The following is a 13,071-nucleotide window of genomic DNA, read 5'->3' on the forward strand; positions in this document are numbered from 1 at the left end:
GGAGAGAAGAGAAGAAGAGAGGAGAGAAGAGGCAAAAGCAGAAGCAGAAGCAAAAGCAGAGGCAGAAGCAAAAGCTGAAGCAAAAGCAGAGGCCGACGAGAGGCCGAGACGAGAGGCCGAGAGGCGAGACAGAGGAGAGAGATCGAGACAGAGGAGAGAGATCGAGACAGAGGAGAGAGATCGAGACAGAGGAGAGGCAGAGGAGAGAGGAGAGGCAGAGAGGAGAGAGGAGAGGCAGAGAGGAGATGCAGAGAGGAGAGACAGAGACAGCACTGCAGACTGCTCTGTGTTCTGCAACACAGAGAGAGTGGGAGAAGAGGAGAACACAAGCCCAAAAGTTAATCACTTGCAGTGATGTTACGGAAGGGAAAATGCTGGTTTTAAGTGCTTGTAGTTGGTTTGGCTGGGACAGATGATTTTTGCTTGTCTAGGGTTCAGACCAGAGCAACCATCCTTCATTTAAGTGCACCTCTGTGGAGTTGTGGATTGCAGCTAAAGAAGGTGCCCCGGACAACTCCAATCAGACCTCACTATTGTAATGGCTAGTTTGGCTAGGCTGGAACTTGCTGGGATTGGCTAGGCTGGAACTTGCTGGGTTTGGCTAGGCTGGAACCTGCTGGGTTTGGCACGGCTGGAACCTACTGGGTTTGGCTAGGCTGGAACCTACTGGGTTTGGCTCGGCTGGAACCTACTGGGTTTGGCTCGACTGGAACCTGCTGGGTTTGGCACGGCTGGAACCTACTGGGTTTGGCACGGCTGGAACCTACTGGGTTTGGCTCGACTGGAACTTACTGGGTTTGGCTCGACTGGAACCTACTGGGTTTGGCTCGACTGGAACCTACTGGGTTTGGCTCGACTGGAACCTACTGGGTTTGGCTCGGCTGGAACCTACTGGGTTTGGCTAGACTGGAACCTACTGGGTTTGGCTCGACTGGAACCTACTGGGTTTGGCTCGACTGGAATCTACTGGGTTTGGCTCGACTGGAACCTACTGGGTTTGGCTCGGCTGGAACCTACTGGGTTGGGTTGTTAAGACTGTTAGCCACTGTACAGTTTCTCCAACAAAAACACAAAGAATGTCTAGTCTAGGACCCCAACTCAATCAAGTGCAGTCTGAAGATAGAGGAAAATGGCAATGCTGGTTCACATAGAATGTTTACACTGCATCAGATGTTGGTAACTGTGTTACAAATAACACACCTTGCAAGCTGTTTCTCTTACACTCTTACAGACATTGTCATTGGATATTTATGCAAAACCACACCTGTTCACACCCTTTAAAATTCTGAGTGAACTCATAGTAACTGGAGTCGTAGTGCAGAGGCACAGCCTGGAGGGGGGTTGTAGCTGTGATGGAAGTGCACTGACGTGTGTCTTCACCACTCATCAATTGATGAGGTGAGCAGGACAATCAATGGCCGATCAATAAAAACAATAACAGTGTATGGCCATTCAGTTTAATGGATCCCAACAGACATTTCCATTTTATGGGGCCGGGATTGACACAACATGACAATAAAGTGCCTTTTTAATTTAATCAACAATCTGGATACGCAGAGCATCACCAAAGCACCTCTGGAAAGAAAGCATTGTGGGGCGGCAGGTACCCTAGTGGTTAGAGTGTTGGGACAGTAACCGAACAGTTGCAAGATCGATTCCCCAAGCTGACAAGGTAAAAATCTGTTGTTCTGCCCCTGAACAAGGCAGTTAACCCACTGTTCCTAGGCTGTCATTGTAAATAATAATTTGTTCTTAACTGACTTGCCTAGTTAACCTGTTATGGATAGGGGGCAGTATTTTCACGGCCGGATAAAAAACGTACCCGATTTAATCTGATTATTACTCCTGCCCAGAAACTAGAATATGCATATAATTATTAGCTTTGGATAGAAAACACTCCAAAGTTTCTAAAACTGTTTGAATGGTGTCTGTGAGTATAACAGAACTCATTTGGCAGGCCAAAACCTGAGAAGATTCTGTACAGGAAGTACCCTGTCTGACCATTTCTTGGCTTTCTTGATTATCTCTATCCAAAACAGGGGATCTCTGCTGTTACGTGACACTTCCTACGGCTCCCATGGGCTCTCAGAAGGCGGCAAAAAGCTGAATCGTGGCTTTGCAGGCCCTGGCAGAAAAACATTACCGCGTTTGGATAGTGGCCGGTCAGAGTACTATGAGACTGAGGCTCGTGCACGAGTCAACTCCATGTTTACTTTCTCTCTCTTTGAACGAAAACCACCACTCCCGGTCGGAATATTAACGCTTTTTTACGAGAAAAATGGCATAAAAATGTATTTTAAACAGCGGTTGACATGCTTCGAAGTACGGTAATGGGATATTTAGAAATTTTTTGTCACGAAACGCGTCGGGCGCGTAACCCTTCGTCACCCTTGGATAGTGTCTTGAACGCACGAACACAACGCCGCTATTTGGATATAACTATGGATTATTTTGAACAAACCAACATTTGTTATTGAAGTAGCAGTCCTGGGAGTGCATTCTGACGAAGAATACCAAAGGTAATCAAACTTTTCTAATAGTAAATCGGAGTTTGGTCAGGGCTAAACTTGGTGGGTGTCAAAATAGCTAGCCGTGATGGCTGGGCTATCTACTCAGAATATTGCAAAATGTGCTTTCACCGAAAAGCTATTTTAAAATCGGACACCTCGATTGCACAAAGGAGTTCTGTATCTATAATTCTTAAAATAATTGTTATGTATTTTGTCAACGTTTATCATGAGTAATTTAGTAAATTCACCGGAAGTTTGCGGGGGGTATGCTAGTTCTGAACGTCACATGCTAATGTAAAAAGCTGGTTTTTGGATATAAATATGAACTTGATTGAACAAAACATGCATGTATTGTATAACATAATGTCCTAAGATTGTCATCTGATGAAGATCATCAAAGGTTAGTGCTGCATTTAGCTGTGATTTGGGTTTATGTGACATTCTATGCTAGCTTGAAAAATGGGTGTCTGATTATTTCTGGCTGGGTACTCTGCTGACATAATCTAATGTTTTGCTTTCGCTGTAAAGCCTTTTTGAAATCGGACAGTGTGGTTAGATAAAGGAGAGGTGTTCAGCTAGCGGAACGTCTAGATGTTAGAGGTTAACCTCTTACATCTAGGTTAACCTCTTACATCTAGACGTTCCGCTAGCGGAACACCTGCTCCAATATCCAATGATAGGCGTGGCGCGAATTACAAATTCCTCAAAAACCCCAAAACTTCCATTTTTCAAACATATGACTATTTTACACCATTTTAAAGACAAGACTCTCCTTTCAAGCTAGCATATAATGTCACAAAAAACAAATCCACAGCAAAATGCAGCACTAACCTTTGATGATCTTCATCAGATGACACACCTAGGACATTATGTTATACAATACATGCATGTTTTGTTCAATCAAGTTCATATTTATATCAAAAACCAGCTTTTTACATTAGCATGTGACGTTCAGAACTAGCATACCCCCCCGCAAACCTCCGGTGAATTTACTAAATTACTCATGATAAACGTTCACAAAAAACATAACAATTATTTTAAGAATTATAGATACAGAACTCCTTTGTGCAATCGAGGTGTCCGATTTTAAAATAGCTTTTCGGTGAAAGCACATTTTGCAATATTCTGAGTAGATAGCCCAGCCATCACGGCTAGCTATTTAGACACCCACCAAGTTTAGCCCTGACCAAACTCCGATTTACTATTAGAAAAGTTTGATTACCTTTGGTGTTCTTCGTCAGAATGCACTCCCAGGACTGCTACTTCAATAACAAATGTTGGTTTGGTTCAAAATAATCCATAGTTATATCCAAATAGCGGCATTTTGTTCGTGCGTTCAAGACACTATCCGAAGTGTAAATAAGGGTCACGAGCATGGCACATTTCGTGACAAAAGATGTCTAAATATTCCATTACCGTACTTCGAAGCATGTCAACCGCTGTTTAAATCAATTTTTATGCCATTTTTCTCGCAAAAAAAGCGATAATATTCCGACCGGGAATCTGCTTTTAGGTAAAAAGACGAAAGAAAACAAAGCATGGGGTCGACTCGGGCACGCGCCTGAGTCTCACAGTACTGTGACCAGCCACTATCCAAACGCGCTACTTTTTTTCAGCCAGAGCCTGCAAAGCCACGATTCAGCTTTTTGCCGCCTTCTGAGAGCCCATGGGAGCCGTAGGAAGTGTCACGTAACAGCAGAGATCCCCTGTAATGGATAGAGATAATCAAGAAGGGCAAGAAATTGTCAGACAGGGCGCTTCCTGCATGGAATCTTCTCAGGTTTTGGCCTGCCAAATGAGTTCTGTTATACTCACAGACACCATTCAAACAGTTTTAGAAACTTTGGAGTGTTTTCTATCCAAAGCTAATAATTATATGCATATTCTAGTTTCTGGGCAGGAGTAATAATCAGATTAAATCGGGTACATTTTTTATCCGGCTGTGAAAATACTGCCCCCTAGCCATAACAGGTTAAACAAAGGTTAAATACAAAAATAAAAAATGTACTCAGAGGAAAAACCAAACCTTGTGGTTGAAATCTAGTTGAAAATGAAACTAGAGCTGTATACTAACTAGTCACTTTGGATTTGATGCAACATTGAGATAACAAGAAAACAATGTTGGCTCAACCACTGTGTCTGATGGTAATTTGCAGCACTTACAGTAGACGTCGACCCGTATGGACTTGATGGCCGGGGAGCCCAGGCCGTTCTCAGCCTTGCAGTAGTAGCGTCCCCCTTGGTGTCTCTGGATCTTGGTGATGTGCAGTGTCTCGTTAAACACACTCGAGTCCTGGAAGCGGTCAGACACACTGCCTGCTGTCTTGGTCCACCGGATCTGGTGGAGGAAATAGGACACATGGTTGTTTAGATGACTTACAGATGTAGGATCTTAATTTGAGCCAGTTTGCTACAGCAGGAAAATAATCCTGCAGCAACAGAAATGTTTTATTATTATGTGGATGATAATTAATGGAGATTTTTGTAGGGGTTGATACATTTTCCGTAAGGAAAAATCAAGTCTGAAATTTCAAAGTGGAAATTACAAACTTCAGAAGCCTTTTAAAAACCTCAAATATATAAAACCTCAAATATACTACACATTTCTGTTAACCTCTTTCAGCCCTGGAAAGGTGAGTCTCTACTCTCTACCAATTTCATCTTCTCATTACAACCACATCTAATACACTGTCTGACTCTTCCTCTCCTCAAAGAAGATCTGATATCTCTATCTGTTAGAGTAAAACCCTCAATCACAACTTCACTGTCTTTCACTAACTGGTGCAACACCCTTAACCTGGTAGCAGGGGGTGGTAATGAAAGGTGAACTAGCGTTCAGTTCATTCCTCTGGTCTACAACATGGAGGTGTAATTGACCCTCCATCATCTTTGTCTCTCTCCCGTTCTCATTAAAGCCTGGACAGGTGGTGCAGGGTCATGCCCCGAGGCTGACAGAGACAGAACCACTGAACATAGGGGTTAATTCATCTCTTTTTTTTAAGCTACTGCTATATCACCCCAGAGATAGACTGGATTTGCTAAGCGACAGCATACCCACACGTGTAAGTACTGTATGTATGCACATAAGTGCTCACTAACACACACACAGACTTGTTTTGCCTCCACAGTCAACACATACAACATATCTCTGCTGTCTGTGTGAGCAGAGAGGGAGCAGAAGCACATTGGAATTCAATAGGAATGCATACGCTAGAGATATCGTCGTATCGGAGACTGCTAGAATCCCATTTGATGGAGATATCATGGAATGGAGATAGCTGTTCTGTTGTATTGGATGTGGGTCCTATCCCATGTTCAGCTTCCACTCTGGACTATGTCAAAGGGCTTTAGAGAGAGAGAGAGAGAGAGAGAGAGAGAGAGAGAGAGAGAGAGAGAGAGAGAGCTACGCAGCATATCATTATCACCTCTGTTTTGTTAGTGTGTGTTAGTGTGAAATCAAATGTTATTTGTCACATACGCCGAATACAACAAATGTAGACTTTTTACCCTGAAATGCTTATTTACGAGGTCTTTCCTAACAATTCAGAAATAAAAAGCACAACATTTTTTTTCTAGAAAAGGAAATAGTAACACAATAACGAGGCTACAGTGTATGTGTGTGTCTGTGTGTGATGCATCAGAGTGGGGTTCAAACCCTAACATTCCATCTGTTGTCCAAGCTAGAGGCCAGAGTCAGAGACAGAGAGAACAGACTTCAGATGAATGTAGCCATGGACTTTATTATTAGCCTGACAACAGTCCTTCTCTGGCCTCAGGCTATTGTTCACAGTGGGGGAAGAACAAACTAACTAGCCACAGTCTTTGTATGTTGGATAAACTAGCCTTAGTTTATATGTCACATTAAAAGGGAACTAAAACTCAGAGATCTTACCCACACGCGTTAAGCACAAGTTCAACAACATGCACTCTCCCCAGAAGTTATTAAATACGTTATGAGCATAAATGAGATAGTTCTCTGAATTCTCATTCCACCATCCTTTCTCCTTCCTCTCCTTTACTTCTCCTCCAGATACAGTACCATCATAAATACTAAGAGAGACAGTGAGAGAGTGAGAAGAAAAGTGAGAGAGAGAAAGTGGGAGAGAGAGAAAGTCAGAGAGACAGAGACAGAGAGATATAGACTGAGACAGACAGAGAGAGAGAGCTGGCTTCAGCACAATTCAGTATTCTACCAGCTTATATTCTCCCATTTATTTCCTCTCCTCTGCCTTTTGTGTAAAGAGCTTTTGAGTTCCAGCAAAGCACCAATATCAGTGTATTGTTCGAGGGCCACTAAGAAGTGTGTATTCAAATAGCATCCGTGGTTTTCAAAGGGAAAGTGGTACTGTTTGTTTCACATGACGGTATACCACATCATCTGACTTACTGAGAAGCTTTGAAAGTTTTTCCGGGAGCCCCACAGCCATTTTGCTCTACACTCTTTCTTTTAAACTTCCTTTGTGTGTGTGCTAGGGTTTGTCTGTCTGTCTGGGTGCTAGGGAATGTCTGTCTGCCTGGGTGGGGGTATGTCTGTCTGTCTGGGTGCTAGGGTATGTCTGTCTGTCTGGATGATAGGGTATGTCTGTCTGTCTGGGTGCTAGGGAATGTCTGTCTGCCTGGGTGCTAGGGTCTGTCTGGGTGCTAGGGTATGTCTGTCTGTCTGGGGGCTAGGGTATGTCTGTCTGCCTGGGGGCTAGGGTATGTCTGTCTGCTTGGGGGCTAGGGTATGTCTGTCTGTCTGGTGGTTGGGTATGTCTGTCTGCCTGGGTGCTAGGGTATGTCTGTCTGTCTGGATGATAGGGAATGTCTGTCTGCCTGGGTGCTAGGGAATGTCTGTCTGCCTGGGTGCTAGGGTATGTCTGTCTGCCTGTGGGCTAGGGTATGTCTGTCTGTCTGGTGGTTGGGTATGTCTGTCTGCCTGGGTGCTAGGGTATGTCTGTCTGGGAGCTAGTGTATGTCTGTCTGTCTGGGTGCTAGGGTATGTCTGTCTGTCTGGTTGCTAGGGTATGTCTGTCTGTCTGAAGATAGGGTATGTCTGTCTGTCTGGATGATAGGGTATGTCTGTCTGTCTGGGTGCTAGGGTTTTTCTGTCTGTCTGGGTGCTAGGGTATGTCTGTCTGTCTGGGTGCTAGGGTATGTCTGTCTGTCTGGGTGCTAGGGTATGTCTGTCTGTCTGGATGGTAGGGTATGTCTGTCTGTCTGGGTGCTAGGGTATGTCTGTCTGTCTGGGTGCTAGGGTTTGTCTGTCTGTCTGGGTGCTAGGGTTTGTCTGTCTGTCTGGTTGCTAGGGTATGTCTGTCTGTCTGGGTGCTAGGGTATGTCTGTCTGTCTGGGTGCTAGGGTATGTCTGTCTGTCTGAGTGCTAGGGTATGTCTTTCTGTGTTTATCCACCAGGGCATTGTGAGAGTAAGTCTGGGAGTACAGCTTGACCCTCTCTTCTCTTCTCGCTCTAAGACAAGCATTGAAGATCTGAAAGGAATGAATGTGTATTTAGCGTTATTATAATACATGTAGCTCAGTCCAAGCTGAGTTTCAATTTCGCTGATACCCATGTAGCTCTTTCTAATAATGTAGAGGGCAGTGCTTAAGGGTTAAGGGTTAAGGGCTGAGGATAGACTTATACAGGCTGAAAGAATTCTAATAAAAAAATCTACATTTGCCTGATTGGAAAGTTGCTCTCCCAGCAGTGTTGGACAACACACAGTGACAGCTAGCAGCTAATGGTTATGTGTGCAGCGACAGTGGTTGTGATGCTGGGGTTGTATGTCGGAGCATGCGTCGTCAGTTGATCTCCCACGCTGCAACACTGTACCCGCCCCCATCTCTGTCCTAACTTTGGACTGTTACCATCTTTGAGCTCTCAAGGTTTCTGAAGGAGGTGGTCAGAGGTAAGAGGGCTCTAAAAAGCCAACTGTGGCCAACTGTGGTGTAAAGTACTTAAGTAAAAATACTGTAAAGTAAGTTGTTTTTTGGGGTATCTGTACTTTACTATTCAAATGTTTGACAACTTTTACTTTTACTCCACTAAAATAAAGATGTACGTTTAACCCCATTTTCGTGGTATCCAATTGGTAGTTACAGTCCTGTCTCATTGCTGCAACTCCCGTACAAACTCAGGAGAGGTGAATGGGACAAGGACATCCCTGCCAGCCTAACCTGGACGACGCTGGGCCAATTGTGTGACGCCCCATGGGTCTCCCGGTCGCGGCCGGCTGCGACAAAGCCTGGACTCAAACTCAGAATCTCTAGAGGCACAGCTAGCACGGCAGTGCCTTGGACCACTGCACCACTCGGTAGGCCCTGTAAAGGTTTACTTTTTACTCCCATACATATTCCCTGACACCAAAAAGTACTCGTTAGATTTAGAATGCTCAGGCAGGACAGAAGTTGTGTCCAATTCATGCACCTTCATCTACATTCCCACTGCCTCTGATCTGACGGATTATACACAAACACTGCATTTCTAAATTATGTTTGAGTGTTGAAGTGTGCCCGTCTGTCCGTACATTTTAAAAACAAGAAAATTGTACGGTCTGGTTTGCTTAATATAAGGAATTGATGAATAGCATTTACTTTTACTCAAGTATGACAATTGAGTACTTTTTCCACTACTGTTGTCACGCCCTGACCTTAGAGAGCCATTTTATTTCTCTATTTGGGTAGGTCTGGGTGTGATGTGGGGTGGGCATTCTATGTTATCTATTTCTTTGTTTTGGCCGAGTAGGGTTCCCAATCAGAGGCAGCTGTCTATCGTTGTCTCTGATTGGGAATCATACTTAGGTAGCCTTTTCCCACCTGTGTTGGTGGGTAGTTGTTTTGTATTCTGTACCTGACAGAACTCTGCGCTTTTCGTTTAGTGCTATTTTTGTTCGAGTGTTTCATTGAATAATAAAAATCATGAACACTTACCACGCTGCAGTTTGGTCCACTCCTTCAACTTCCGACAACAACCGTTACAAACTTTTAGACATGTATTATTTTATTGGGTAACTTTTGCTTTTACTTAAGGCATTTTCTATTAAGGTATCTTTACTTTTACTCAATTATAACAATTGAGTACCTTTTCCACCACTGGTGGCCAAGTATGACAATAGAATGGCAAGAGAAAAACAGACAAGGGTAAGTATCACAGACTGACTGATTTCCAATGTCTTTTCAACCCAAAATACTTATTTTGAATGTCTTTGCTCGTAGGGAATACTGTTCAGTTCAACTAAGATTGAAAGGTCTGAATCACAAAATGAACAGGTACCAAATCATAAACAACAGAAGACGAATATCCAACCATCCATCCAACCAACTATTCAACTATTCAACCATCGAACAATCCAACTATCCAACCATCCAACCACACAACCATCCAAGTGGCTGTACCATAGCCCAGGGAGAATGGGGGTGTCTAGGATCACACTCCACACTCCAGGCCACAACTAACCCCTGGATAAACTACAATATCTTTAGCTATATCCTCCCATGAGTATACAATACTGGGGGCAGCTATACCCAATCTTCCCACTCCAGGGCACCAGCTACAGTAGCTATATTATTCTACAGCCTTTGGCCCCCTGACACAGATGCTAGCCTGCTAGACCCTAGCCTGCTTGACACTCATAGCTGTATACGGCAAATTTAAACCACCTGACCCTCTTACCCACCTGTCTGAACTTGACTCAGCAGATAATTGAAACAGAAATGGGCGGTGTTGGGTGTTTACTCTGTGGTGTAGCTGGCGTGATGGTGTGTTTGAGTGTGTGTGTGTGTGGGAGGGGGGGATTACTGTCTCTCTTTCTCTCTCTCTGTGTGTGTGTGTGTGTGTGTGTGTGTGTGTGTGTGTGTGTGTGTGTGTGTGTGTGTGTGTGTGTGTGTGTGTGTGTGTGCTCAGTGGTGTTGCTGGCATAGTCAGACTGTGTCCTCAAACACAGTGTGAGCATACAGACTGGAGGCAGGCCAGAGTCCAGGTCAGAAGATACCTCAGGGGAGAGAGAAAGATGGCTCAATCATGGGAATTACATCTCATAGTGGCTGTCACTCCAGCCATTATTTCACAGGTGCTGAGTGAAAACAGTCCAATCTAATACCTGTCTATGTCAGATTTTAATGTTTTGGTGAACCCCAAAAAAGTTGTGCTAAATCCTTTTACACACTTTTAATATGGTGAATGCCAATCGATAAACAATTTAACATTGACTTAAATCTTCATAACTTAGATTCCAGTGGGTATGGTTGCTATGTAAATTTTGCTTGGCTACCCAGACTCATTGCTCCAGCCAAACGCCACACCACGCCCATGAACGTTTCTTCTCCGACCCCTCTAGAATGCGAACACATTCGGACCATCTGATTGGTCCCAGAAACTAACGGGTAGGGCCAGAACACATGTGGGTGAAGCAGCGTTTTCGAAGTACATAATTAGCTTTGATACTCTGATTGGTTAGAGACGATCCAATCACTGATGACGTTCACCACAAACGACGTCATCACAAACGACTTTCAATTATGACAGATTCAGACTGAGATGTAGCTAACGATAGAGCAGTGGAAGAATTCAGTGTGAGTAGTCGGCCAAATGTACAATGCTGCCGAATTGAATGTTGCTTATAATGAATAGGCTAATAATTGCATCTCTTTGGAGTACATTGGGTACTTCCAGGATTTGTTTCTAATAGCAAGACCTTGCAACTGATGCTCAGAGGGTTGATCCTCTATGAACAAATACACATTGTTCTTCTGCATTATCACTGTTCACCTACATAGTGTGGAATATGTGAATGTAAGAATGAAAGCTTCTGTACGTGAGATAGCCAGTAAAATTGCCTGGCTGCGTCCCAAATGGAACGTGATTTCCTACATAGTGCAGTGCTTTTGACCAGAGCCCAATTGGCCCTGGTCAAAAGTAGTGCACTATAAAGTGAATAGGGTGCTGTTTGGGACACAACCCATGTTGTGCCCTCTTCACAATAAAAGCCAACATGCTGTATGGAACAGAATGTCACCAAGGAGAATGTTCTATTAATCTTCCAATCTAACATTCCTTTTAGTGTGTGTGTGTGTGTGTGTGTGTAAGATTTTATTATTTGACTGTCTCTATTTTCCTGAAGGGGAGGTGGGCGCAGGATGGAGAACCCCACGCTGTGAGAAAGTGGACATCTGGTTGGACGAGAGCCACAGTCTCCATCAGTGGGGGGTCTGAGGGGGATGTTGGTCATTTAAAGAGCGTTGCATGTTGATAGACATGAAAATAATGAAACGCTGGTGAAATTGGTAACAATGGCCCTGTTTAGGTCACAGTTGGCTTGCTCACTTTGTGCGGCGCTGATGCTATAACTGTCTCTCACACGTCTCAGTCAGGGTACTACCAAGGGAGCTGCTTGTTCTTACTTAGGGAGAAGGACAAGAAAACTGGGCACACACATGTTGAATCAATGTTGTTTCCACATAATTTCAATAAAATGACGTTGTATAAATGTGGAATAGAAGTTTATTTGTGCCCAGTGTGAGGTATGTCTGGTAATGGGGATGTCTTTAGGTGTACGATAATGATAAAATACTACACATTACTTTATAGAGATTACCTTCACAATGACAATTAAACTCCAATGTCATGTGAGGTCAATATGGATCAGTGGCTTTGTGGATATTGGTAGCAACACCAAAGTTGTGGGTTCAACTCCACATACAATATAAAAGTATATGTGTGTTAACTAAGTTGCTTTTTATAATGCTGCTAACTTTAAGAATACTTTCCTTTCAGATAGCAGACATTCCTTGTTTTGCTTTCAATCCCACCCATGCACCATTGGTCATTTAAAAAATGTCATGACAAGTGTTCCCCTTCCTCCTAATCAAAACTTTATCTTTCTTCTCTTTCTTGTCTATATACTATAACCTTTGGTAATAGTAATTGCCTACTCAGGGTCATGGATCTGTTCCTCTCTTGGGGGAGGAAAGAGTTAAGTCAAATTAGCATGCAGTAGAACAAACAAACTTTGAAAAAGAGGAAAAAAATTGAGGAAAAAACATGCAGTGGCTAAGACTATGAACTCGCTGGGAAGATTTAATTATAATGAAAAGATTAACGTTATTATTCACTTACAAATCTATATTTGATTAGAGCGGACACACCTTATGTTTTACCAATAGCCTCAGGGCTAGCACACCAGTACCAACTACCCCCAAATAACCCCCTCTTCTTCTTATCTACTCTTTAGTCCCTACAACCCCCCTAACCCTCCGTACCACCCTCTACCACCCCAGAACCACCTGAGACTCAGGCTGCTCCATCCCTAAGCCCAGAGTGACAGCCCTGTTCCTCCCCTGCCATGGGATCTGACTGGGGCTCATAAGGACTCACTTTCAAAGGAAATCCTGCCTCTCCTGCTACTGCCATGTAGCCCTTTGATCTCTCTCTCTCTCTCTCTCCCCATATTTCTCTCTCTCCCTCTCTGTTGTTATCCTTCTCTATCGCTCTCCCTCCTTCTCTCTCTCTCTCACACACTTTTATCACACATTTTAATTAACAGGATAGAGGATAGAAGTCAAGGCAGGGGAAATAACAAGTTGT

At 43.6% G+C, this 13,071-nt stretch overlaps 1 protein-coding gene across 2 annotated transcripts in view; it reads right to left on the bottom strand.

The window, feature by feature from the left end:
* Positions 1–13,071, bottom strand: part of LOC106608081 (MAM domain-containing glycosylphosphatidylinositol anchor protein 2) — a 396,771-nt gene that overhangs the window by 247,776 nt on the left and 135,924 nt on the right. For both annotated transcript variants that reach the window (XM_014205779.3, XM_014205777.3), the window contains exon 3: positions 4,674–4,848. In XM_014205779.3, the coding sequence (XP_014061254.3) occupies positions 4,674–4,848 (175 nt within the window). The remainder of the gene's footprint in view (positions 1–4,673; positions 4,849–13,071) is intronic.

This window comes from Salmo salar, chromosome 06 (genome assembly GCF_965601325.2).
Source record: "Salmo salar chromosome 06, fSalSal1, whole genome shotgun sequence".
Classification (NCBI taxonomy): Eukaryota; Metazoa; Chordata; class Actinopteri; order Salmoniformes; family Salmonidae; genus Salmo; species Salmo salar.